The sequence below is a fragment of the Eleutherodactylus coqui genome, chromosome 6 (assembly GCF_035609145.1).
Source record: "Eleutherodactylus coqui strain aEleCoq1 chromosome 6, aEleCoq1.hap1, whole genome shotgun sequence".
Taxonomy (NCBI): domain Eukaryota; kingdom Metazoa; phylum Chordata; class Amphibia; order Anura; family Eleutherodactylidae; genus Eleutherodactylus; species Eleutherodactylus coqui.
Genome location: NC_089842.1, coordinates 217,377,520 through 217,405,487, shown reverse-complemented (window position 1 = coordinate 217,405,487; position 27,968 = coordinate 217,377,520). Strand labels below are relative to the sequence as shown.

General features: G+C 46.3%; 1 protein-coding gene across 1 annotated transcript; it reads right to left on the bottom strand.

The window, feature by feature from the left end:
- Window positions 1–38: 38 nt before the first annotated feature.
- PAQR6 (progestin and adipoQ receptor family member 6) lies at window positions 39–25,946 on the bottom strand. The gene is made up of 8 exons (XM_066608738.1): window positions 25,820–25,946; window positions 21,675–21,793; window positions 20,825–20,952; window positions 16,326–16,531; window positions 12,074–12,200; window positions 11,697–11,793; window positions 5,237–5,381; window positions 39–5,121 (listed from the first exon to the last, which is right to left on the bottom strand). Exons 2-8 carry the CDS (start codon window positions 21,723–21,725, stop codon window positions 4,850–4,852), a joined length of 1,026 nt encoding a protein of 341 aa, XP_066464835.1. The 5' UTR covers window positions 21,726–21,793; window positions 25,820–25,946; the 3' UTR covers window positions 39–4,849.
- Window positions 25,947–27,968: the final 2,022 nt, after the last annotated feature.

Below are 27,968 nucleotides of genomic sequence, written 5' to 3'. Positions count from 1 at the left end.
TGTGTGTTATACGGAGGCGAGCAATCAGCACAGACACGCGGGGTTCATCACTCCTTTAATGCCCACTGTTATCTCCATTAGTGCGAACTGCATACAGGACTTGTTACATAACAGATTATTACAAGGCAGGGGGTGGAGGGGGGGGGGACCTTATTCTATCTGCATCCACCCCCATCCAGGCATCATAGGGTTAACAGTGCGTCAGTAGGTTCCAGTTATTGCTCACAGAACCCCAATACTGAGTTACTGGGGTACAAGGTCACATAATACCCCTACAGGTAGAGGTCCACACTTGCCTCAGTGCAGTTGACTGATGGAGAATGTATGTATTTGCATATCTCCGCCCACCACAGTTCCTCCAATCAGGATTCAATCCTTCATTTTTAGGGACAGAAAATGCCTTCTGCTTTAACTGGATGCCGATGTCGGAGCCTCTGGTTGCCCTGTAGGTTAGCGCCAAAGTACTTTCTATAGCCAGAATTGAAATCCTCATGTTATCCTTAAATGGGTTGTCCAGGGTTAGAAAAACATGGCTGCTTTCTACCAAACACAGCGCCACCCTTGTCCATGGGTTGGGTCTGGTATTGCAGTTCAGCTCCCATGCACTTCAATAGAGCTGCAATACCACACACAACCCTATGGACAAGGGTGGCGCTGTGTTTGGAAGAACTCAAGCCATGTTTTTCCTAACCGTGGACAACCCGTTAATAGGGGTTGTCCCACTTGTACCTGTTTTGCCTCAGGAAGCAGATAGTGCCGTACATTGTGGAGGCCAAGTTCTATTCACTTCAATGTACAGCGCTGTCTGCATCTGGAAGCAAAACGGCTACAAGCGGGACAACCCGGTTAAAGTAACTCCAAGGTGAAGCTTAGCTGTAATCAACGAATGCTTTTAAGGGGTAGTCTAGTCTCATTTCAACCGATGACCTATACTCTGCGTAGGCTATCAGTAGTTGATGGACGGGGGTCCCACCGCTTGGGAATCTCTATCCATCAGCTGATTGTCCAGCCCGCTGTCATCAGTGGGCAGGGGAGGAAGTGGGTGTGCCATGCTGCTATTCCATTTCCTGCCCAGTACAGGATGTAAGGAAGAGTAATAGTAGTGCGATGCTCCCATTTTCAATGGGAGTGAAGCTGGTGCCCCACTTCCTCCCCTGTCCGCTGATAACAGTTGGACCGGATGATCAGCTGATGACAGCGGGGGCAGAGGATCAGTTGAAAAGAGCTCTTAATACTCCTTAAATTCAAAGTAGTTGTACTACAACTCCCATCATTGTTATAAATACTCTAACTGTAAACTAGCCAATAGTGATTGAGTGTGCAGTAGGAAGGTCTCCTGTAAATCATGGCCTCCTCAGGACTCTAGTGGAGTCCCATCGTGCACCGCTAGTGGGGTCTCCTCCTGGCACAAAGCCCTCTCAGGCAATTAGCAGTCTACAGGGAGTCACATGTGTCCTCTCCGCACTTTGGGTTGTCCAGGAGGGCCCAGTGGTCGGCGGGGCTGCACTACTGGTAGAATGCAGTAGATTTCAGCACCTTGTTGTGTTGTAGATGGCGGTTTTATTCTAAAGGAGACTGCCCTAATGAGCGATCGAACCCGACGCTTAATATTCAGTAGTCCCAATATATAATCGTCCCGTCTAATATAAACATATGACAGAAAGCGGATCATGAAAGCTCTGGAATGTGCTGAGAAACCTGGTAATCAAAGAGTTAATCATCGACCAGGGAAAATTGTTACAAAAATAAAAATTGTTAGAAAAAACTAAATAGAAAAAAAATGACATTTCATGTAAGAAATCAACAGAATATCCTGCGGTTAGTGCTTACAAAAGAAGGCACAGAATAGGCACCACTAGAGGGCGCTCCTCCAAAGTCTAGAAACACTGCTGGGAAAGCTGGGTGACAAGCAATGGCTGCCGGCATTCCCAGGCGTTGCGTTTGATTTTAGAGAATATGCTTGAAACTGAAGCAAGACCTGATAAGTCTGCACGTAGAAAGTGTTGGTTATTTCACATATCAAGCCTTCTGTTACAACAACAACCACCCTTGAGTTAAGGGGTTAATTTGTTTTGTGTTTCCTGTTGAGAAATGTATCAAAAAGCAGCAGTTTTGGGTCGTTTTTTTTTTTTTTTTAACAAAAATCGAAATTAATAGCAGCACTGAGTAACAGAACTATCTTAGTTAAACAGTAATACTGCACTCCAACCACAAGATGGTGTCAGAGAAGCTGCTAACGTAGCAGTATTTGTACCTGTACTCCATAGCTCATGCTCTAAGAGGGTGAGAATTGACTCATCAGGTCAGCTGGGTATTTAAAGGGGATGTCCAGTTGTAAATTATTGATGGCTTATCTGCAAAACATGCCATCAATAGTAGATCAGTGGGGGTCTGCTGCCTCAGACATCCACCGATCAACTGTTCACCAGGCCATTGTGTTTGTGCACTGAGTGGGAAGCAAACAGCATTGTTCCAACTACACCTTGGTATTACAGCCAAAGTTCCCATTGAAGTGAATGGCCTGTAGTACCAAGCCTGACCACTACAATGAGAATGGCGCTGTCTGCTTCTTGCAAAAATAAGCTCAGTGGATGAGCAGCTGATCAGCAGTGGAATCCTGGCAGCAGACCCTTGCTGATCTACTATTGATGGCCTGTCCTAAGAATAAGCCATTAATAGTTTACAACTGGACAACCTGCTTAAAAGGTATATAAAGGCCGCTGCTCCTTGTACTAAATGTGCAAAATATCTTGGAAAATCCCATTCTGGGAACAAAAAAACCTTTAGAAAAATCCTTCTTAAAACATTCGATTCTAAAGCTCACATACAAAACAACTTACCTACTTATCCAAAACTGCTGCCCGAACCCTCCACTGAGTCAGTGAAAGAGTTAAACTGAACCGACCCTTCATTACATCGCACAATCCTTTATCCACGCTTACATTAAACATTCCGTGTTCCCGCACTCGTTTCTTCAGAACTTTAGAAAATTTTTTAAAAACTTTTTAAGGAGCCCCCAACAGGCTGAGCAGGAAGCTGCCGACTAAAGTGACTCTAAGGTCACAATGGCCATAGAACATGCAATATCCAATATTCACTGTCCGCATACTTAACCCCTTGGTGACCACAATACGCCTATTTACTGATCTCACTAATGAGCTTTAAACTTGCACATACATAAGGCGGTGGCTTGGCTGACCACCGACAACCAGGAACGGGAAAACCTCCTGGCAGTTTAACCCCTTACATGCCACAATCAATAGTAATTGCAGTATGTAAGGAAATAACAGTGGGTGGGGCACTTATGTCACCCATCAGCACCCTGCAGTGCGATCACAAAGTCCCAATGGGTTCCCATGGCAGCCAGAAGCCTGTCAAATGCAATATATAAGTAATGCAGTGTACTACTATCCCAGCAATCGAATTAATGCATCTTCAAGTAGCCTTCAGGGACTAATAAACAAGTGTCAAAAAAGTTCAATAAAGTTTAATTTAAAGAAATTGGGGGAATTTCTGGGCGTCTTTCCACTTCCCCCACAGAAAATGTAATAAAAGTTCTACAATACATTATATAGACCCCGGATTGCGGCCCATAACATATATCACTATGGCCAAAGAAATAAGCCCTCATACGCTGGTCAACGAGTTATGGCTCTTGCAATGCGACAATGAAAAATCACTTGGTCCTTGAGTCACAAAATAGGCTGATCACTAAGGGGTTAACCAATTCCCTATTCCCTTGGTCATACACGCACCTTTGGGAAAATATCCAACAATCCAAAAGGAACAGAAAGGATACAAAGAATACAGTAACTTTCACTTGTTTCCTGAAAGTATGATGAAAAATGATCTTGTCGGTTGTATGAAGAGATCCCGCTCCCCCCCCCCCTCCAATATGGAGGGTTATCAATAAAGATCAATGGGCGTTCTCTAAATAAATGCTGGCCATAGCGTGAGTGATAGTCAGGGGATTATCAAAATAATGGAAACACCTAGAGGTGTCATGAGATGTATTATTAATAGTGTGTAGGACAATTGGGTCAGTTTAAGGGGTTGCCCAGTTGGCTCGCTTCTGGGTTTACAGTCTCGGCCACTATTGCGTGTAGCAGGCGATGTTTTGCCTTCGAGGGCGTCAAGTAAATTGACGGTTTGGCTGACAGACATTCCGACTAGATGGCACCAACAATCTTCCCTCTCTGAAAGTCTGTAAAGTCGGACATCTCGTTAAGAGATCCCGATATGTAGGATCTACATAAAAATATAACTTTATCAAGATCAGTGTGAGTTCTCTGGACGTAATCTAACCACACCCTGCGTGATATATATATATAGTCCATATTATTTGCATACTTGCCGTTTAAAGATCCCGGACGAGCCCCCAATATGGAGGCTCCGCAGAAGAATACAACTTCACCAATATCAAAAAATCAAGATCAACTTGAGCTTTCAAAAAAAGTTGGCCGCACTCTGAGTGACAGATCTGCGTATCGGCAATCTAATACTAGATGCTAAATTGCGCCACGTAAAGATAGCTTCCATTAAAAAGAACCTCACTCGAATCTGCCTCAGCACCATATACAACGTGACCATATATTTCCATAAGGTTTAAGGAATGGGCATTGAAAACTACACACTCTCGTAATTCCCTCAAGGGAAGCTGAAATACTCTGTGCTGCTGTTAATTTCCTTTTTATCATTTTTTTTTTTTTACCTCTAAACAAATTTCAAGCCTTAGAGAAATTCTTGGCACCGAAGTTGAGACCTGGAATAAGGAGGGGGAAGAAGCCCCCAGTATGGCTATTAATACCGAGATGAATGCTGGCCTTGCCGATAGTCCTACGTTGTACAGTCAATGCGCCTTCGCTTTGGCCTCATCCAGGATGTGATTTTGGAGAATGGAGTTGGCTCGTGGAGACCATAGTAAGGTAGCCGTGAAGAAACAGATAAGAATGATGTTTCCAATGACTGACGTGGCCACGACCCCCAAGGTGCTGGCGAGCGTGTCGGCATCTGAATGCGAACTGAGCCAGGCTTGGCGAGAGGAGCGATCGGTGAGGACAGCTTCCATCTGGAAGTGTGTGCCCAGGACGGCGCAGACGTGGAAGAGCTGGTGGCTGTGACCTACAAAAGAGCGACATACCGTATGATTGTAGATCTCCAGATCATCAGACAATATGGAAACACGTGCTGGGAGAACTCAGTATACTTCCAGACTCATGGGGACACAAGGTCTTACCAAAATAGTCAAAACGTCCGGGCGCCAGGCGTTCTGGCAGGTGAGAAGCGAAGAGGAATCCAGTCAGGAAGGCGAAGAGGAGATGGTAGAGGTGTAGCGGGATTGCCTCGTTCCAGTTACAGTCTTCCCCGAAGCAGAACAGGAGCTGCAGGACAGAGGATGAATAAATACTGGGCGGTATACAGTGTTATTACACTCGATCCCCCCGATGTCAGACCTCAGACCCCCCGGTTACTGACACTCAGATACAGAAATCCGATATCAATGGAAACAGAAACTCAAAAAGTTTCATTTATCAAAACTGTCTACCATAAGACGTCCTTGTTGCCCAACCAATCACAGTGCAGCGCTCATGTCTCAAGCTGCGGGGGTACAATGAGAGCTGCGCTGTGATTGGTTGGGCAACAAGGACCGTCTTACTGTTACACAGTTGTCTCTAGGAGGATAGGAGACAAAAATGTCTGCCAGCGAAGACAGGAGAGCGTTTTGTGTCCTTGATTTTCACGTCTGTTATTAGTGCGCAGCGTCCTTCTTTAATAACGCTTGGTGAAGCTCCGCCCAGCGGGCGCACAATTTGTAAGTTATACTCCGATTTTAAGGCAAAAGTTGTATCTATAAGCGAAAATCATCCAACCGTCCCCCAGTAAGCGTGAAAACAGCGGAGCATCTGTGCAAGTGTCACATGAAGTCCTCAGAAAACACGGACAGAGTGAGCAGAGAGTTGGACGTCCCGCCACCGACTGCGTGGGAGATTCTGCACAAACATGTGTGACATTCTCCCTACCGAATGCTAGTGGCCCTGAAACCGGACAACAAAGCGGGGCGATGTTCTTTCTGCAGGAGTCTGCGAACTGTGATGGAAAGCGACGGTGTAATGGAGTCTTCGGTGTTTAGCGATGAAGCCTTCCAGTTTACCAACAATGTGAGAATGTGGGGGAGCGGAAACCACGTGGAGTACGGGCGACCCCCGCGGTGAATGTGTTCTGCGCTATAACCTGCAGGACAGCGTCCGGCCCCTTCTTCTTTCACAAGGAGACAATTCCGGGGAATTTATACCTGGATGCTACAGATATGGCTTTTGTCGAGGCCGGAACAGGAAATCCCACCAGGGCGCCCCCCATTATAATGAAGTCAGAAGTGAGCGGCGACCACCAAACAGATAGATCGGCCGTGTCAGTGGTGACGATAAGTAACTTCTTCCTCGTCCTCAATGTTCCCCGGACCTCACACCTTGTGATCAGGGTCTACATGCCCCCGTACCACCCGCCATGATCTGTGGCATCCCAGAAGCCATTGCATCAGTCCGTTAGGATCCGCTACAACCTGTACGGTAGGAGCGTGGCTCCAGGCTCCATGTGTGTCCGGTGATAAAGGGGGCCACATTCATCACTGCTGAGGGGGAAACATTTCTGATGTTGTGCAACAAAACCTTTCAGTTGCTGTTTTCATTGATATCAATGGGGGTCTCACATTGGGGGGATCCTCTGTAATAACCCTGCAGATTATCAAGAATGTAAAAGGCAGTTTGCAAAATGTGGGGGTATTTTAATTCCACAGCATTTAATTTTTAAGACAGCAGCGGCCGCTGGAGGAGCTGGTGTGGGTGTGAGCTTCTTGCCCGTCGCTCTGTGAAGGTGTGTGTCCACCATCCAATCAGCAGCTGTGGGCATTCCTAGGACCTCAGCCCGGCCAACCCATGTCTTCACCCGTCAGGTGGAGACATATTGCACTAATACCAGGGAGGTGCCCACAGAGAGAAAACACCCAGAGGAGGGGGGTGTCCATAGAGAGAGAGAGAACATCTAGAGAAGGGAGGTGCCCATAGAGAGAGAGAACACCTGGAGGGGGAAGGTGCCCATAGAGAGAGAGAACACCTGGAGGAGGGAGGTGCCCATACAGAAAGAACACCTGGAGAAGGGAGATACCCATAAAGAGAAAGAACACCTGGAGAAGGGAAGTGTCCATAGAGAGAGAACACCTGGAAAAGAGAGGTGCCCATAGAGAGAGAGAGAACACCTGAAGGAGGGAGGTGTCCATAGAGAGAGAACACCTGGAGGAGAGAGGTGCCCATAGAGAGAACAAGCGGAAAAGGGAGGTGCCCATAGAGAGAGAGAGAGACAACACCTGGAGAAGGGAGCTGCCCATAGAGAGAGAGAGAGAGAGAGAGAGAACACCTGGAGGAGGGAGGTGCCCATAGAGAGAGAGAACACCTGAAGGAGGGAGGTGCCCATAGAGAGAGAGAACACCTGGAAGAGGAAGGTGCCCATAGAGAGAGAGAACACCTGGAGGAGGAAGGTGCCCATAGAGAGAGAGAACACCTGGAGGAGGGAGGTGTCCAAAGAGAGAGACCACCTGGAAAAGGGTGGTGCCCATAGAGAGAGAACATGTGGAAAAGGGAGGTGCCCATAGAGAGAGCGAACACCTGGAGGAGGGAGATGGCCATAGCGAGAGAACAAGCGGAAAATGGAGGTTCCCATAGAGAGAAAGAACACCTGGAGGAGGGAGATGCCCATAGAGAGAGAGAACACCTGGAGGAGGGAGGTGCCCATAGAGAGAGAACACCTGGAGGAGGGAGGTGTCCATAGAGAGAGAACACCTGGAAAAGAGAGGTGCCCATAGAGAGAGAGAGAACACCTGAAGGAGGGAGGTGTCCATAGAGAGAGAACACCTGGAGGAGAGAGGTGCCCATAGAGAGAACAAGCGGAAAAGGGAGGTGCCCATAGAGAGAGAGAGAGACAACACCTGGAGAAGGGAGCTGCCCATAGAGAGAGAGAGAGAGAGAGAACACCTGGAGGAGGGAGGTGCCCATAGAGAGAGAGAACACCTGGAGGAGGGAGGTGACCATAGTGAGAGAGAACACCTGGAAGAGGAAGGTGCCCATAGAGAGAGAGAACACCTGGAGGAGGAAGGTGCCCATAGAGAGAGAGAACACCTGGAGGAGGGAGGTGTCCAAAGAGAGAGACCACCTGGAAAAGGGTGGTGCCCATAGAGAGAGAACATGTGGAAAAGGGAGGTGCCCATAGAGAGAGCGAACACCTGGAGGAGGGAGATGCCCATAGCGAGAGAACAAGCGGAAAATGGAGGTTCCCATAGAGAGAAAGAACACCTGGAGGAGGGAGGTGCCCATAGAGAGAAAGAACACTTGGAAGAGGGAGATGCCCATAGAGAGAGAGAACACCTGGAGGAGGGAGGTGCCCATAGAGAGAGAACACCTGGAGGAGGGAGGTGTCCATAGAGAGAGAGAACACCTTGAGGAGGTAGATGCCCAAAGAGGGAGAACACCTGGAAAAGGGAGGTGCACATAGAGAGAAAACACCTGGAGAAGGGAGGTGGCCATAGAGAGAGATAACACCTGGAGGAGGGAGGTGCCCAAAGAGAGAGAATACCTGGAAAAGGGAGGTGCCCATAGAGAGAACACATAGAGATGGGAGGTGCCCATAGAGAGAGAACATGTGGAAAAGGGAGGTGCCCATAGAGAGAGAACATGTGGAAAAGGGAGGTGCCCATAGAGAGAGAGAGAACACTTGGAGAAGGGAGGTGCCCATAGAGAGAGAGAGAACACTTGGAGAAGGGAGGTGCCCATAGAGAGAGAGAGAGAACACCTGGGGAAGGGAGGTGCCCATAGAGAGAGAGAACACTTGGAGAAGGGAGGTGCCCATCGAGAGAGAACACATGAAGGAGAGAGGTTCCCATGGAGAAAGCACAGCTGGAGGAGGGGGGTACCTATGGAGAGAGAACAAATGGAGGAGGTTGCCCATAGAGAGAGGACAATTGGAGGAGGTAGGTGCCTATAGAGAGAAGGGAGACAAGGGAGGTGCCCATAGAGAGAGAACATCTAGAGAAGGGAGGTGCCCAATAAGAGAGAGAACACCTGGAGAAGAGAGGTGCTCATAGAGAGAAAACCTGGAAGAAGGAGGTGCCTATAGAGAGAGAGAACACCTGGAGGTGCCCACAGAGAGAGAACATTTGGGGGGGGGGAGGCACCCATAGAGAGCAAACAGCTGTAGGACGGAGGTGCTCATAGGTGGATATTAGTGCAATATGTCTTCACCAGAACTATGGGTGGAGACATGGATTTGGCATGCGGACTTACAGGGAATGTTCACAGATGCTGATTGGCTACTCATGCAGCTCCCCACTTACTCCTGTTAGGAGCCCTTTGAGGAGAAGGAGGGAATGTTTCCCGCAGTAAGGGGGTACTCGGGCTCGGCAGATGTATTCCTAGCCTTTCCTAATGCTGGTCGCCACACACCCCCACCCCGCAGTTCCAGGAGCCGCTGACTAGCGGTGTGTGTGTTGCAGCCACTGCTCAAAATTCGCCAGGAGGACGCCGCTCTCAGCCAATGGAGAAGTGGCTTCTGCCGGGCAACAGCTGCGCACCTTTGTTCTTGAGAGCTACCGTCACCAAGCGGTCAGGATGCTGTGGACAGTCCCAATGAGTCTGCCCCATGGGGGAAGCAGCTCTCTTTGCTTCCACATTAATGCCCGTCTGGTCCACCGGCGTATGGGAAGCTGGCTGTCTGCCGCCTTGAGGGAGAGCTGAGCCAGCAGTGGCCGCTGGAGGAGCTGGTCTGGGTGTGAGCTCCTTGCCCGTCGTTCTGTAAAGGTGTGTGTCCACCATCCAATTAGCAGCTGTTGGCATTCCCAGGAACTCAGCCCAGCCAATCCATGTCTCCACCAATACTTCGGTTGAAGACATATTGCACTAATACCAGGGAAGTTCCCACAGAGAAAGAACACCTGGAGAAGGGAGGTGCCCATAGAGAGAGAACACCTGGAGGAGGGAGGTGTCCATGGAGAGAGAACACCTGGAGGAGGGAGGTGTCCACGGAGAGAGAACACCTGGAGGAGGGAGGTGCCCATAGAGAGAGAATACATGAAGAAGGGAGGCGCCCATAGAGAGAACACTGGGAGGAGGGAGGCGCCCATAGAGAGAGAACACTGGGAGGAGGGAGGTGTCCATGGAGAGAGAACACCTGGAGGAGGGAGGTGTCCATGGAGAAAGCACAACTGGAGGAGAGAGTAGCACATAGAGAGAGAACATCTGGAGGAGGGAGATACCTATTGAGAGAGAACAACTGGAGGAGGGGGATGCCTATAAAGAGAGAACAATTGGAGGAGGGAGGTGCCCATAGAGACAGAACAGGCGTAGGAGGGAGGATTCCATAGAGAGAGAGAACACCTGGAGGAGGGAGGTGCCGATACAGAGAGAGAGAGCTCCTCCCTCCTCTAGGTGTTCTCCTATTGGATGGTCATATAAGTCCCCCAGAGAACATATCAGACCTCTGGCTGTATGTTTTTTTTATTATTTGATACTTTTCCACTGTAGCTGGAACATTCATAGGTACCTCAATTACAGGGGATAACATCCCCCTAGTGTGACAATAGTCACTGTGAGAGCTGGTTTGGGTCAGCTAAGACTCTGCAGCTCTATCATGCTGGGTCAGATGGTCACTGGCAATCACATGATCACCAGGTCCTATACAGGAAACAGCACTTCCGCTTCCTCTATTCACTAAGTGGTGCTCATTGAGTGCTACCGTGTTTCCCCAAAAATAAGACACTGTCTTATATTAAATTTTGCCTGTCATTGGATCGAGCGCCAGCTAATCACAGCCGGCGCTCGATAAACCAATCACAGCCATTCAGTGATGTCATTCACTGAATGGCTGTGAATGATGGAGCGCCAGCTGTGATTGGCTGGCGCTCGATCCAATCACAGTGCTTATTTGCTGGAGGTGAGGTAATTCAAAGCCCCGTTTACCAGAGAGAGACGACAGCGGGGAGGATTACAGAGCAGCCTGCCGCACCGCCACGGAGACCATCGCTGGGGACACAGACGCCGGTTTTGAAGTGAATATTGCGTCTTATTTTTTTTACCTAGTGTAGCTAGGGCTTATTTTTGGGGAGGGCTTATATTTCAGCCCCCCCCCCCCCTTCTTTCTCACACACACACACACGTGCTTATTTTTGGGGTAGATCTTATTTTCGGGGAAACACGGTATGTAGCCTGTAAAAGAGAAGGTAGAATCAGTTAAAATATCTTCTCCCTCGGGTCTCCGACAGCCAAAAACCTGACCTACTCTTGCTAGATGGCAAGAGCTTTAAACCCACTTCGTATTTTTACTCTGGTGTGGAATTAAAGCCCAAGACCAAGCACTGTATATATTTATGGTGCTAGGGCCTTAATGGGTTAATGGATTAAAAAAGACCTTTTTTGACACAGCATTTTGGAAGCTGCCTTGTACTTTCCGTGATCTGTAGGACTGCGTTATCAGGATTACCCCATGGGGCGGAGTGCTTCCACCCTTCTGTAGGTTTGGGCTGCTACTCCGCTTGCTTTATAGATCTGTAATGACCCTATACTATGACATGGCCATTCCCACAGTGCCGCAAAGGCGAGACGTGATCATCGTTGCCTCTGCTGGCAGGTCTCAGTACTACACATTTATAATCTCACCCGATAAAAGAGAGGGATGTTGTCAAACACGAAGGGATGAACGAAGGCGGCCGTGCGGAGGAGTTTACTGAGTGCAGGGCGATCCACCTCCAGGAATCTGGAATGAAGATTCACATAAGAACACATGTTGTGGTCACTCTGGTGAAGGTCATGAGATCGCTAGAGGTGTGACGTGACGTCATCGTCACAGTATGGACTTAAAGGGGTGGCTACATTATATGAAATAACTTGTAGGGGTAAGATGAGGTAATAACAGTAATTACACAACGGCCAATCAGGTCCCAGTCTACTGCGGTTGATAGCAGCGGGCATCAGGCCGGCGGGGGGCTGTGGGTGTCTTATACCAAATCTGTGGGTACCAGGTAGGCGCTTCATACCGGGAGTAGCAGGACAGGCCGGTGCAGATGAAAGTATTGAATGCAGCGATGGGCACGTAGTATTGGTGGAAGGTGCCATTTATCCAGCGATCCGGCATGACATAGGCTCCATAGGTGAAGGCACAGCCTGCAGAAACCGAAAAACTTATCATCAGGTATATGGAGGGTGAGACGTTGGACTGCGCACAACATCCACCATATAACCCAGGATAGGGGGGTACAGTATATACCCACAATACTGAGGTATAGTACACTATATATCCAGAATATAGGGGTATAGCACACTATGTATCCAGGATACTGAGTACATCACACTATATATCCACGATACTGAGGTACAGCATACTATATATCCAAGATACTGAGGCAGAGTACACTATATATCCAGAATATAGGGGTAAAGTACCATATATACCCAGGATACTGAGGTACAGCGCGCTATATATCCACTATATAGGGGTACAGCAAACTATATATCCAGAATATAGGGGTAAAGTACCATATATACCCAGGATACTGAGGTCCAGCACACTATATATCTAGGATACTGAGGTACAGCACACTATATATCCAGGATACCGAGGTACAGCACATTGTATATCTAGAATACTCAGGTACAGCACACTATATATCCAGAATATAGGGGTAAAGTACCATATACTGTATACCCAGGATACTGAGGTCCAGCACACTATATATCCAGGATACTGAGGTACAGCACACTATATATCCAGGATACCGAGGTACAGCACATTGTATATCTAGAATACTCAGGTACAGCACACTATATATCCAGAATATAGGGGTAAAGTACCATATATACCCAGGATACTGAGGTCCAGCACACTATATATCTAGGATACAGGTGTACAGCGCACTATATATCCAGGATACAGGTGTACAGCGCACTATATATCCAGGATACAGGTGTACAGCGCACTATATATCCAGGATACAGGTGTACAGCACACTATATATCCAGGATACAGGTGTACAACACACTATATATCCAGGATACAGGTGTACAGCGCACTATATATCCAGGATACAGGTGTACAGCACACTATATATCCAGGATACAGGTGTACAGCACACTATATATCCAGGATACTGAGGAACAGCACACTATATATCCAGGATATAGGGGTAGAGCACATTATATACGCAGGCTATAGGGGTACAGAACACTATATATCCAGAATAATGAGTTACAGCACACTATATATCCAGAATAATGAGTTACATCACATTGTATATCCTGGATATAGGGGTATAGCACACTATATATCAAGGATATAGGGGTACAGCACCATATATACCTAGGATACTGAGGTATATCACACCATATATCCAGAATACTGAGGTACAGCACACTATATATCCAGGATATAGGGGTACAGTATGCTATAAATCCAGGAAATTTGGGTACAGCACCATATATACCCAGGATACTGAGCACACTATATATCCAGGATACCAAGGAACAGCACACTATATCTCCAGGATACTGATGTACAGTACATTATATATCTAGAATATAGGGGCACAGTACAGTATATTCCCATGATATTGGTATGTGTAGCACAGTATGTACCCAGGCTATAGGGATACAGCACAGTATACACCCAGGCTATAGGGGTACAACAACATATATACCCTGGATATAGGGTTAGAGCAGAGTACATACCCATGATATAAACAGTATAAATCTAGGATATAGGGGTACAGCACAGTACATACCCAAGATAGAGGGGTAGAGCACAGTATATATCCAGGATATAGGGGTAGGGCATAGTATATTCAGCATATTGGAGTATAGTTCAACATATACCAAGGATATACAGTGCAATATATACCCATGATATAAGTAGGTATAGCACAGCATATACCTGGGCTATAGGTGGACAGCACAGAATATACCCTGGTTAAAGGGGTACAGCACATACACAGGATAGATGGGTATAGTACAATATATGTCCAGGATATAGAGGTACAGCACATATGCGGGATATAGGGGTAGAGCGCAATATTACATTCCTAGGATATAGAGGTAAATGATCATATATACCAAAGATATTGGGGTACTGTACCATATATACCCAGAATATATAGGTAGATCACAGTGTAAATCCTGGATATATGGGCAAAGCACAGTATATATCCAGGATATAGGAGTACAGCTAGGTATATACCAAGGACATAGGGGTACAGCACATACCCAGGATACAGGTGGTATAGCACAGTACAGCACATACACAGGATATAGGGGTAGAGCACAGTAGTACATACCCAGGATAGAGAGGCAAATTACCTTATATACCTAGAATATATAGGTACAGCACCATATATATCAGGATATAGGGATACAGAACTAAATATACCCACAATAGAGGGGTACAGCACAAAAGATATATCCAGGATTAAGATGTACAGTACAGTACATAGTCAGGATATAGGAATAGATCAAAGTATATATCCTGGACTAAGATTTACAGCACAGTGCATACCCAGGATATAAGCACAGTATATATACAGAATATGGGGGTAGAACAAAGTATAGATCCAGGATATAAGAGTAGAGCACATTATGCACCCAGGATATAGAATCATAGATATAGAAGTATAGCACAGTACAGCACCGTATACCCATGATATAGTGTTATAGCACAGCATATATCCAAGATATAGGAGTACAGAACAGTACATATCCAGGATATAGGGGTACAGCACAGTATATATCTAACATTAAGAGTTACAGCACAGTGTATACCCAGGATATAGAGTTACAGCACTGTCTATCTATCTATCTATCTATCCATCCACACATGCAGAGTATAGAGCTATAGCACTATATATATATCCAGGATATAGGGGTACAGCACAGTATATACCCATGATATAGGTATGTAGGGTATGTATAGCATAGCATGTTCCCAGGCCATAGGTGCATAGCAAAGTACATACCCAGTATAAAGGAATACAGTACAGTATGTAGCCAGCATACAGAGCTACAGAACAGTATATATTCAGTACGGCAAAACAAAATCCCTCAGATATAGGTATGAATAGCATAGCATATACTTAGGATATATAGGTCTATAGGAGAGCACAAAACAGGTGTACAACGCCATATATACTCAGGATATAGGGGTAGAGCACAGTATTAACACTATATATAGAGTACATAACCAGGATACATAGGTACAAAACAGTTTATAGACAAAATATATAGAGGTACAGCATGGTATACACTTACCATACTGGATATAGAGGTAAAGCACATACCCAGGATATAGGGGTACGGCGCATACCCAGGATATAGGGGTACAGCATTTAGCCAGGATAAAGGCGGACAACGCGTACCCAGGATATAGGGATACAGCACCTACCCAGGATATAGGGGTACAGAACATACCAAGGATATAGGGGTACAGAACATACCCATGATATAGGGGTACAGCACATACCCAGGATATAGGGGTACCGAACATACCCATGATATAGGGAGACAGCAAAGACCCAGGATATAGGGGTACAGTGCGTACCCAGGACATACGGGTACAGCACATACCCAGGATATAGGGGTACAGCACATACCCAGGACATACGGGTACAGCACATACCCAGGATATAGGGGTACAGCACATACCCAGGATATAGGGGTACAGCACATACCCAGGATATAGGGGTACAGCATATACCCTGCATATAAAGGAACAGCATATACCCATGATATAGGGGTACAGCACGTACCCAGAATATAGGGGTACAGCACATACCTTGGATAAAGGTGTACATCATATACCCACGATATAGGGGTTACGCAAATACCCAGGATATAGAAGTACAGCTTATGCCCAAGATATAGGGGTACACCACATATCCAGGATCTAGGGGTACAGCACATACCCAGGATATAAGGGTACAGTACATACCTTGGATAAAGGGGTACAGCACATACCTTGGATAAAGGGGTACAGCACATATTCTGGATATAGGGGTACAGCATATACCCTAGATATAGGGGTACAGCACATACCCAGGATAAAGGGGTAAGGCACATACCCAGGATATAGGGGTACAGCACATACCCCAGATATAGGGGTACAGCATATACCCCAGATATAGGGGTACAGCATATACCCCAGATATAGGGGTACAGCAGATACCCATGATATAGGGGTACAGCACTTACGCAGGATATAGGGGTACAGCACAACACATACCCAGCATACAGAGATACAGCACATACCCAGACTGTAGAGACTCAGGGCTCCATAGTCAAGAAAGTAGCAGATGTGACGGGCATGGGCGGACATGCTGCTGAAGGTGTGGGCAAAGCTGGAGGTGAAGGGGTAGAGACAGACCAGCATCATGTACACCAGCAGCGGCCAGTTGTAGGGCATCACCAAAAAGTCCAATGTGTAAGAGAGCAGCAAGAACCTCCAGAGGAAATACCTGCAAGACAGGTGAGTGGTAGAACGCCTACAGCCAATTTCATCTGCACCACTGGGTGGCGCTGCTGAGGTTCATAGAGAACTACATGTCCCAGCACAAGTCACTCACTAATATAAAAGCTTAGATACAGCAGTTGAGCAGAAACTATAATGCATGAAAGGATTAGATACACGGCTCAGCACACAGTATCACACAGGGTAGGATTAGATACACGGCTCAGCAGGCAGTATCACACAGGATAGGATTAGATACACGGCTCAGCAGACAGTATCACACAGGATAGGATTAGATACACAGCTCAGCAGACAGTATCACACAGGATAGGATGAGATACACAGCTCAGCAGACAGTATCACACAGGATAGGATTAGATACACAACTCAGCAGACAGTATCACAGGATAGGATTAGATACGCAGCTCAGCACATGGTATCACACAGGATAGGATTAGATACACGGCTCAGCAGACGGTATCACACAGGATAGGATTAGATACACGGCTCAGCAGACAGTATCACACAGGATAGGATTAGATACACAGCTCAGCAGACAGTATCACACAGGATAGGATAAGATACACGGTGCAGCAGACGGTATCACACAGGATAGGATTAGATACACGGCTCAGCAGACAGTATCACACAGGATAGGATTAGATACACGGCTCAGCAGACAGTATCACACAGGATAGGATTAGATACACGGCTCAGCAGACAGTATCACAGGATAGGATTAGATACACGGCTCAGCAGACAGTATCACACAGGAGAGGATTAGATACACGGCTCAGCAGACAGTATCACACAGTATAGGATTAGATACACAGCTCAGCAGACAGTATCACACAGGATAGGATTAGATACACGGCTCAGCAGACAGTATCACACAGGAGAGGATTAGATACAGCAGATAGTATCAGCTCAGCAGACAGTATCACACAGCATAGGATTAGATACACAGCTAAGCAGACAGTATCACACAGGAGAGGATTGGATACACAGCTCAGCAGATGGTATCACACAGCATAGGATTAGATACACGGCTCAGCAGACAGTATCACACAGGATTGGATTAGATACACAGCTCAGCAGACAGTATCACACAGGATAGGATTAGATACACGGCTCAGCAGACAGTATCACACAGGATAGGATTAGATACACGGCTCAGCAGACAGTATCACACAGGATAAGATTAGATACACAGCTCAGCAGACAGTATCACACAGGATAGGATTAGATACATGGCTCAGCAGACAGTATCACACAGGATAGGATTAGATACACAGCTCAGCAGACAGTATCACACAGGATAGGATTAGATACACGGCTCAGCAGACAGTATCACACAGGATTGGATTAGATACATAGCTCAGCAGGCAGTATCACACAGGATAGGATTAGATACACTGCACAGCAGACAGTACCACACAGGATAGGATTAGATACACAGCTCAGCAGACAGTATCACACAGGATTGGATTAGATACATAGCTCAGCAGGCAGTATCACACAGGATAGGATTAGATACACGGCTCAGCAGACAGTATCATACAGGATAGGATTAGATACACGGCTCAGCAGACTGCATCACACAGGATAGAATTAGATACACAGCTCAGCAGACAGTATCACACAGGATAGGATTAGATACACGGCTCAGCAGACAGTATCACACAGGATCGGATTAGATACACAGCTCAGCAGACAGTATCACACAGGATAGGATTAGATACACAGCGCAGCAGTCGGTATCACACAGGATAGGATTAGATACACGGCTCAGCAGACAGTATCACACAGGATAGGATTAGATACACGGCTCAGCAGACAGTATCCTACAGGATAGGATTAGATACACAGCGCAGCAGTCGGTATCACACAGGATAGGATTAGATACACAGAGCAGCAGTCGGTATCACACAGGATAGGATTAGATACACGGCTCAGCAGACAGTATCACACAGGATAGGATTAGATACACAGCTCAGCAGACAGTATCACACAGGATAGGATTAGATACACGGCTCAGCGGACGGTATCACACAGGATAGGATAAGATACACGGCTCAGCAGACGGTATCACACAGGATAGGATTAGATACACGTCTCAGTATCACACAGGATAGGATTAGATACACGGCTCAGCAGACAGTATCACACAGGATAGGATTAGATACACAGCTCAGCAGACAGTATCACACAGGATAGGATTAGATACACAGCTCAGCAGACAGTATCACACAGGATAGGATTAGATACACGGCTCAGCAGACAGTATCACACAGGATAGGATAAGATACACGGCTCAGCAGACAGTATCACACAGGATAGGATTAGATACATGGCTCAGTATCACACAGGATAGGATTAGATACACGGCTCAGCAGACGGTATCACACAGGATAGGATTAGATACACGGCTCAGCAGACAGTATCACACAGGATAGGATTAGATACACAGCTCAGCAGACAGTATCACACAGGATAAGATTAGATACACAGCTCAGCAGACAGTATCACACAGGATAGGATTAGATACACAGCTCAGCAGGCAGTATCACACAGGATAGGATTAGATACACGGCTCAGCAGACAGTATCACACAGGATTGGATTAGATACATAGCTCAGCAGGCAGTATCACACAGGATAGGATTAGATACACTGCACAGCAGACAGTACCACACAGGATAGGATTAGATACACAGCTCAGCAGACAGTATCACACAGGATTGGATTAGATACATAGCTCAGCAGGCAGTATCACACAGGATAGGATTAGATACACAGCAGCTCAGCAGGCAGTATCACACAGGATAGGATTAGATACACGGCTCAGCAGACTGCATCACACAGGATAGAATTAGATACACAGCTCAGCAGACAGTATCTCACAGGATAGGATTAGATACACGGCTCAGCAGACGGTATCACACAGGATAGGATTAGATACACGTCTCAGTATCACACAGGATAGGATTAGATACACGGCTCAGCAGACAGTATCACACAGGATAGGATTAGATACACAGCTCAGCAGACAGTATCACACAGGATAGGATTAGATACACGGCTCAGCAGACAGTATCACACAGGATCGGATTAGATACACAGCTCAGCAGACAGTATCACACAGGATAGGATTAGATACACAGCGCAGCAGTCGGTATCACACAGGATAGGATTAGATACACGGCTCAGCAGACAGTATCACACAGGATAGGATTAGATACACAGCTCAGCAGACAGTATCACACAGGATAGGATTAGATACACAGCGCAGCAGTCGGTATCACACAGGATAGGATTAGATACACAGAGCAGCAGTCGGTATCACACAGGATAGGATTAGATACACGGCTCAGCAGACAGTATCACACAGGATAGGATTAGATACACAGCTCAGCAGACAGTATCACACAGGATAGGATTAGATACACGGCTCAGCAGACGGTATCACACAGGATAGGATTAGATACACGTCTCAGTATCACACAGGATAGGATTAGATACACGGCTCAGCAGACAGTATCACACAGGATAGGATTAGATACACAGCTCAGCAGACAGTATCACACAGGATAGGATTAGATACACAGCTCAGCAGACAGTATCACACAGGATAGGATTAGATACACAGCTCAGCAGACAGTATCACACAGGGTAGGATTAGATACACGGCTCAGCAGACAGTGTCACACAGGATAGGATTAGATACACGGCTCAGCAGACAGTATCACACAGGATAGGATTAGATACACAGCTCAGCAGACAGTATCACACAGGATAGGATTAGATACACAGCTCAGCAGACAGTATCACACAGGATAGGATTAGATACACGTCTCAGTATCACACAGGATAGGATTAGATACACGGCTCAGCAGACAGTATCACACAGGATAGGATTAGATACACAGCTCAGCAGACAGTATCACACAGGATAGGATTAGATACACAGCTCAGCAGACAGTATCACACAGGATAGGATTAGATACACAGCTCAGCAGACAGTATCACACAGGGTAGGATTAGATACACGGCTCAGCAGACAGTGTCACACAGGATAGGATTAGATACACGGCTCAGCAGACAGTATCACACAGGATAGGATTAGATACACAGCTCAGCAGACAGTATCACACAGGATAGGATTAGATACACAGCTCAGCAGACAGTATCACACAGGATAGGATTAGATACACGTCTCAGTATCACACAGGATAGGATTAGATACACGTCTCAGTATCACACAGGATAGGATTAGATACCCGTCTCAGTATCACACTCACCATGTTGGTAGAAAATGGGTCCAGATATTTACAGTTTCATTGGTCATCTGAAATGAACTCAGCAAACAGTCCAGAGCAGAACTTTTGGGGTGCCGATAGCCAGACATGATCCCGTCCTCCCAGAATACCTGCCAGCGGGGGGCACACAGTCACACCTCTGTGGTGACAGGCACATAGCGATATATCCTGCAGATTATTACACCACTACCTCTCTAGAGATCTGCAGAGCATCGCTCCGTTAACCAACTGCTAACCATTTTGCAGTTGGTATTCATCACTTTGGGGTCAGAGTTTCCCTTTATCTCCAGTCACTTGCAGTCTTGTCAGGGTTAATTCTTTTTAGCTTTTACTCTAGTCACACAAAGAGCTGCTTCTTCCTGCCCTCTCCAGTCACATCTAGGGAACCAGGTTTCAGTGTCCTCCAGAGCTGCATTCAGAGTTCTGCTGGCAGCTTCTACTGTACCCTTATAATTTAGCTGAGATGCCACAATTCACTGCACCCTGCAGCTGTTTCCTTCCTTATCAAAGGCTTGGAAAAGTGAAGTCCACCAGTAGGGGGAGCTAGTGAGCTGTGAGGACCTGAAGACTGATGGCCCGCACAATCTCTCTGCTGGGTCAGTCAGAGCAGGTTTTGCTGCGCTGCATAGTGGGAGATGTGAGGACAAGTTTATAGAACAGATAGGAGCTCTGTGCATCCTCCGACTGCGGGGAAACACTACATCTCCAACGATGCAAGGGCATTATGGGGGAACTCGGCTACTGGAGCTAGCATAAGTTGGAATGCAGCTTTGGATGTGACTGGAGTATAAGAGTAATACAGAGTAATGACAGTAACCGCTGGCTCACTCACCCGGGGCATCTGGTGGACACTGAGGAGTTGGGGCAGCTTGATGGTCAGCATCCTGCCCCCCGGTCACTCCGCTTCTGTAAGGTGCGACACAAGCTGCAGCCCCCGACCGCACATCCGCTCTGCAAGACAGACCACGGCGGAGGAAGTGAGCGGCTTCCAGAGAGTGTCAGCGAGAGGACGAGAGCGAGCAACCCTGCCAAAATGTCAACTCCACAAGCATCGTCCCCGGGACCTCCCTCGCTGGCAACGCCAAATATGAAATCCAGATGTTCTCAGACCTCAAGCAGCGGAGGGCGCTCTACCCCAAATATCCCAGCATGCTATACAGAGCTGGATGACAACCACTAGTGGCAGCCTTAACCGTGCATTCAGCCCTGGGGAGCAAAACCCCACCCCAGTTATATCACTGCTCTGCCTGTGTGTCAGTCTTCACTGCAGTTCTGGAATTGTCTTCATGTAAAAGGTAGATGTGGATGCATACAAAGCACCATTCACATAAATCTCCAGCAGCGGGGAAATTCATGAGAGCAGAAAAAACATCTCGCCCCCCCAAAAAGACGACACCCAACAAGCCCGAAACTGTCAGGTGGAGAAGATTCTGCAGCCTACACAGATGTGATCTGCAGAGCGCTGCGCGACCCTCACAATACACCCTCAGAGCTGGGAGAACCCGTATACCCTGCAGCACAGAGACCTCTTCATATAGCATTACAGGGAGAGCGGAGCCACACCCGGAAACATCACGACTGCAACACATGGCAGAAGAGACAGATGAGTACAGCAAGCCCAAATGATAGTCAAGTGGTGCTGTAGTAGCTCTATCCCTGTCCATAGGGGGCAGTATTATAGTAGTTATATTCTTGTACACAGGGGCAGTATTATAGTAGTTATATTCTTGTACATAGGGGGCAGTATTATAGTAGTTATATGCTTGTACATAGGGGGCAGTATTATAGTAGTTATATTCTTGTACATAGGGGGCAGTATTATAGTAGTTATATTCGTATACATAGGGGGCTGTATTATAGTAGTTATATTCTTGTACATAGGGGCAGTATTATAGTAGTTATATTCTTGTACATAGGAGCAGTATTATAGTAGTTATATTCTTGTACATAGGGGGAAGTATTATAGTAGTTATATTCTTGTACATAGGAGGCAGTATTATAGTAGTTATATTCTTGTACATAGGGGGCAGTATTATAGTAGTTATATTCTTGTACATAGGAGGCAGTATTATAGTAGTTATATTCTTGTACATAGGGGGCAGTATTATAGTAGTTATATTCTTGTACATAGGAGCAGTATTATAGTAGTTATATTCTTGTACATAGGGGCAGTATTATAGTAGTTATATTCTTGTACATAGGGGGCAGTATTATAGTAGTTATATTCTTGTACATAGGGGGCAGTATTATGGTAGTTATATTCTTGTACATAGGGGGCAGTATTATAGTAGTTATATTCTTGTACATAGGGGGCAGTATTATAGTAGTTATATTCTTGTACATAGGGGGCAGTATTATAGTAGTTATATTCTTGTACATAGGAGACAGTATTATAGTAGTTATATTCTCGTACATAGGAGACAGTATTATAGTAGTTATATTCGTGTACATAGGGGGCAGTATTATAGTAGTTATATTCTTGTACATAGGGAGCAGTATTATAGTAGTTATATTCTTGTACATAGGGGGCAGTATTATAGTAGTTATATTCTTGTACATAGGAGGCAGTATTATAGTAGTTATATTCTTGTACATAGGGGGCAGTATTATAGTAGTTATATTCTTGTACATAGGAGACAGTATTATAGTAGTTATATTCTTGTACAGAGGGGGCAGTATTATAGTAGTTATATTCTTGTACATAGAGGGCAGTATTATAGTAGTTATATTCTTGTACATAGGAGGCAGTATTATAATAGTTATATTCTTGTCCATAGGAGGCAGTATTATAGTAGTTATATTCTTGTACATAGAGGGCAGTATTATAGTAGTTATATTCTTGTACATAGAGGGCAGTATTATAGTAGTTATATTCTTGTACATAGGGGGCAGTATTATAGTAGTTATATTCTTGTACATAGGGGGCAGTATTATAGTAGTTATATTCCTGTACATAAGATGCAGTATTATAGTAGTTATATTCTTGTACATAAGATGCAGTATTATAGTAGTTATATTCTTGTACATAGGAGACAGTATTATAGTAGTTATATTCGTGTACATAGAGGGCAGTATTCTAGTAGTTATATTCTTATACATAGGGGGCAGTATTATAGTAGTTATATTCTTGTACATAGGAGGCAGTAATATAGTAGTTATATTCTTGTACATAGGAGGCAGTATTATAGTAGTTATATTCTTGTACATAGGAGCAGTATTATAGTAGTTATATTCTTCTACATAGGGGGCAGTATTATAGTAGTTATATTCTTGTACATAGGAGCAGTATTATAGTAGTTATATTCTTCTACATAGGGGGCAGTATTACAGTAGTTATATTTTTGAACATTGGGGGAGTATTATATTATTTTTGAAACTACTAACGACTAGGGATGAGCGAGTATACTCGCTAAGGCACTACTCGCTCGAGTAATGTGCCTTAGCCGAGTATCTCCCTGCTCGTCCCGAAAGATTCGGGTGCCACCGCGGGGAGCTGCGGGGGAGAGCAGGGAGGAACGGAGGGGAGATCTCTCTCTCCCTCTCTCCCGCCCGCTCTGCCCCGCTCCCCGCCGCAACTCACCTGTCAGCTGCGGCGGTACCCGAATCTTTAGGGACGAGCAGGGAGATACTCGGCTAAGGCATATTACTCGAGCGAGTAGTGCCTTAGCGAGTATACTCGCTCATCCCTACTAACGTCCACTTGTTCGTTAGTATGTATGTGAGTAATTCTCATGCTCCGCTCCATGGCGCTGCCATAGCTCCGCCCCTGGTGACATCATAGCAGGTCCTAACGCACTGAGAATCCAACTAAGCCATTTTAATGTCAGACACAACTCAGCGGTGCTGACAGGAGACACCAATCCACCACCACAGAGATCTGGCGGGCATATAATGTGTATAGTTAGTATGGATTTATGTCATGTAGCAGAGCTGTGTTTCTATCACGCGCTTGTCATATAGCACAGCTGTGTTTGTGATGTGCCATGCCATGTAGCAGACCCAAGTTTGCAACATGCGCATGTACTGTGGCACAACTGTTTCTGTCACGCGCATGTCATGTAGCAAAGCTGTGTCTGTTATGCACACGTCATATAGCAGAGCTGAGTTTCTAACATGCACATATACTGTGGCACAGCTGTGTCTGTCACGCGCATATAATGTAGCAGAGCTGTGTTTGTACCATGTGCACGTCAGGTCTGTCAGGCGCATGTCATGTACCAAAGCTGTGTCTGTGACGTGCATGTCATGTAGCAGAGCTAAGTTTGTAACATGTGCATGTTCTGTGGCACAGCTGTGTCTGTCATGCATATATAATATAGCAGAGCTGTGTTTGTACCATGCGCAACTCTAGTACCAAAGCTGTTTCTGTGTTGCACATGCCATGTAGCAGAGCTATGTCTGTCAGGCACATGGTATGTACCACAGCTGTATGTGTGGCACATTGAGCAATCAGTTTCTGTATTCTCCTACATAGGGGGACAGTATAATTACAGTGATATCACTTCTCTTCTTTCTGGTGATCTTGTTCTACAGGGTGGGCCACGGATTAGTTAGCGCCACGTTCCCTTGGCCTAACCTGTCCTTGTACCCATCATCTTGCACCCAACATTAAACAGTTGTTGTTGTCATATATATGGCTGCCTCATGGCTACATATGTTGTGTTTTATATACCACACCCTGTCTCCTGCAGATACAAGAATGTGATATATTACTGCAGCTCCCGCTACATGCATTACACCCGCTGGCCGCATGTCAACTGAGATCTTCTCTTTTGTCGTTTTTCAGTCTCGGCTCAGCTAAAAGAAGTCAGACTGCAGGAGCCGGAGTGTCAGCTCTGTGGTCCACACGTGGGGATATGACATGATCAGAGCACATGAGGACAGAGCAGAGTAGAGGGATACAGTGATATAGCTGAGAGTCCGCTGACAGACAGGGCACACTTGGAAGTAGCAGCATGTCGCCCCTCTATGACTGACCTGGTCCTGGCAGTGCCCGCTGTCATGGGTCCCTCTCGGTCGCTGCTTGTTGTGGGTGGTGTTGCTGTTTTAGGATGGAATGGATCCGCTTTCCTGACTGCTTTTCTCACTACATTCCTTGGCTGGACTCCTGGACCACCGCCAGACCCCCCTCTCCCGGGCTCTCCCTCCAGCGTGCCATTGGTCAGATGCTTGTAGTCAGGAGATCCGGGCTCTGTAAGACAGTCCTTTGTGTCACCCTGCAGCGGGCCCTGCGATGTGCCCCCATGTACACACCCACCATTGTAAGCCCTGCAGCATCCAATTCCCTGCAACAGTCCGGAGGCCAAGGAAAATAAGACACCGAATATGACCTGACAGAGCAGAGTTAACTCTGTCTGCAGCAGAGATGTCGCAGTAGGGGCAGGCCACACGGGAATCGGGGGACGATCAGGACACCGGGCTTACAAATATATATTGATTCAGCCCCAACTTGGAGATGAAGTTGCCGTAGAAGCTTCTGATATAGATATGTGATATGGGGTTATTCCGAAACGTTAGACAACCTGACTGCAACTAAGTTTTAAACGCCTCCACGGACTTCAATGGAACTTCTCAGATGAGCAATAACACACAACGATATTTGAACGTTGTTTACCGCCCCTCATCACCCTTGTAATGATGGGGTGCATTAAAAAACATTGTCAAACGCTTTTCAACACATAGAAAAAAAATGTTAAAATGCAGCGTTTAATAAATGCTCGTGTGAGCGCCTAAAAGTATGCTGAAGTCTTACGTGAGTGGGGGATGGTAACAATACGATATACATCACAGATATCAGCAACACACTTCACTGTAGAACACGTGGTAGCGCCACCCAACGTCTCATCCCAGCACTGGCAGTTGGTCGCACACAGCCCGAAAATAACGCAGCTGTTGGGTGACTATGTGACCTCTGGTGTCGTCTCGACTTCGCGTAGTTGTAACTGGCAGGCACTTCGGTCACTCCCCGTGTGCACACGTCAGGCTTTTTCCTGAGGACCTACCTCACTTACATACCTCCAGCATGTTCGGTCTTTGGACGTCTGTTGGGAATAGCCTGATTCCCAGAGCTGCAGGATGATGAGAAGCCTTTGTGGCCGTCTCTCTAGCTGTAGTCCCTGCAGCCTTGTATTCTTAACGATGTCAGTTTTGGAGTGTTATGGAGCTGCACTTCCCAATCACCACCTACCACTGTCCCTCTCCAACAGGCACAGATCCTCCAGGACACGTCTCACATGGCTCCCCAAGTGGACTCCTCACTGCTTTGGCAGCTCTCTCCCACGATGCAGTCTGTTAAAAGTCAGTACCGCTGCAACTGCTCTCAAGCTTGCAGCTCTCTATGACTTCAAGTCCTCCAGATCTCCCATCTGACCTCTGCAGCCAATGGGAAGTGACGTACAACACTCCATAGAGAAATACACAAACTGCAGTAATGTATGACAGCCAATAGAGGTCGCCCCTATACCTTACAGATTACATACCGTAACTATAGGACGCATAACAGAGCTCATTATAGCACAAACTCAAACCCGGACTCCCATTGAGTACTGACTACAGAGACATTGTGTCCTTATAAGATGGAAAAGCGTTAAAGTAATAACTGATCCTGACAGGTGTACGAAGAATCAAAAGTGATACATACTGATACAGATTATTACACCACTATCCTCTAGAGATCTGCAGACCATCGCTCTGTCCTCTCTATCACCTGATATATAGTAATATATCCTGCAGATTATTACACCATTGACTTGTCTAGGTGTCTGCAGACCATCGCTGTCCTCTTGCTAGTGATATATCCTGCAGATTATTACACCACTGACACCTCTAGGTGTCTGCAGACTATTGCTCCTCTCATTATGTCTCTGTCAGCAGCTGGATCATCATTTCATGGCACAGGGCAGTAGATTGGCGATTTTGCTCTTGGCCTCTTGTGATGGGTGATGTGGTACCCTCTTCCTGCTGAGCGCCCAGCCTGTAACATATCCATCTACCCATGAACGTTTCCAAGAGACAGATGGTATTTGTTGCTGGATCCCAGAGTACCGACTACAAGAGAACCCCAACAGAGTCAAATTTTGGGGTGTAAGGAGGAAATTAAAATGGGCGCACTGAATGTTGGTGAAGT

Excerpts from the sequence above, each read along its gene's own strand:
- PAQR6 (XM_066608738.1), bottom strand. The coding sequence starts at position 21,725 with ATGCTGACCATCAAGCTGCCCCAACTCCTCAGTGTCCACCAGATGCCC. Across the intron at positions 16,532-20,824 it reads ACCCATTTTCTACCAACATG|GTATTTCCTCTGGAGGTTCT; the intron begins GTGAGTGTGATA and ends CCTGTCTTGCAG. Across the intron at positions 12,201-16,325 it reads CCTGAGTCTCTACAGTCTGG|GCTGTGCCTTCACCTATGGA; the intron begins GTATGTGCTGTA and ends CGGTTTCTGCAG.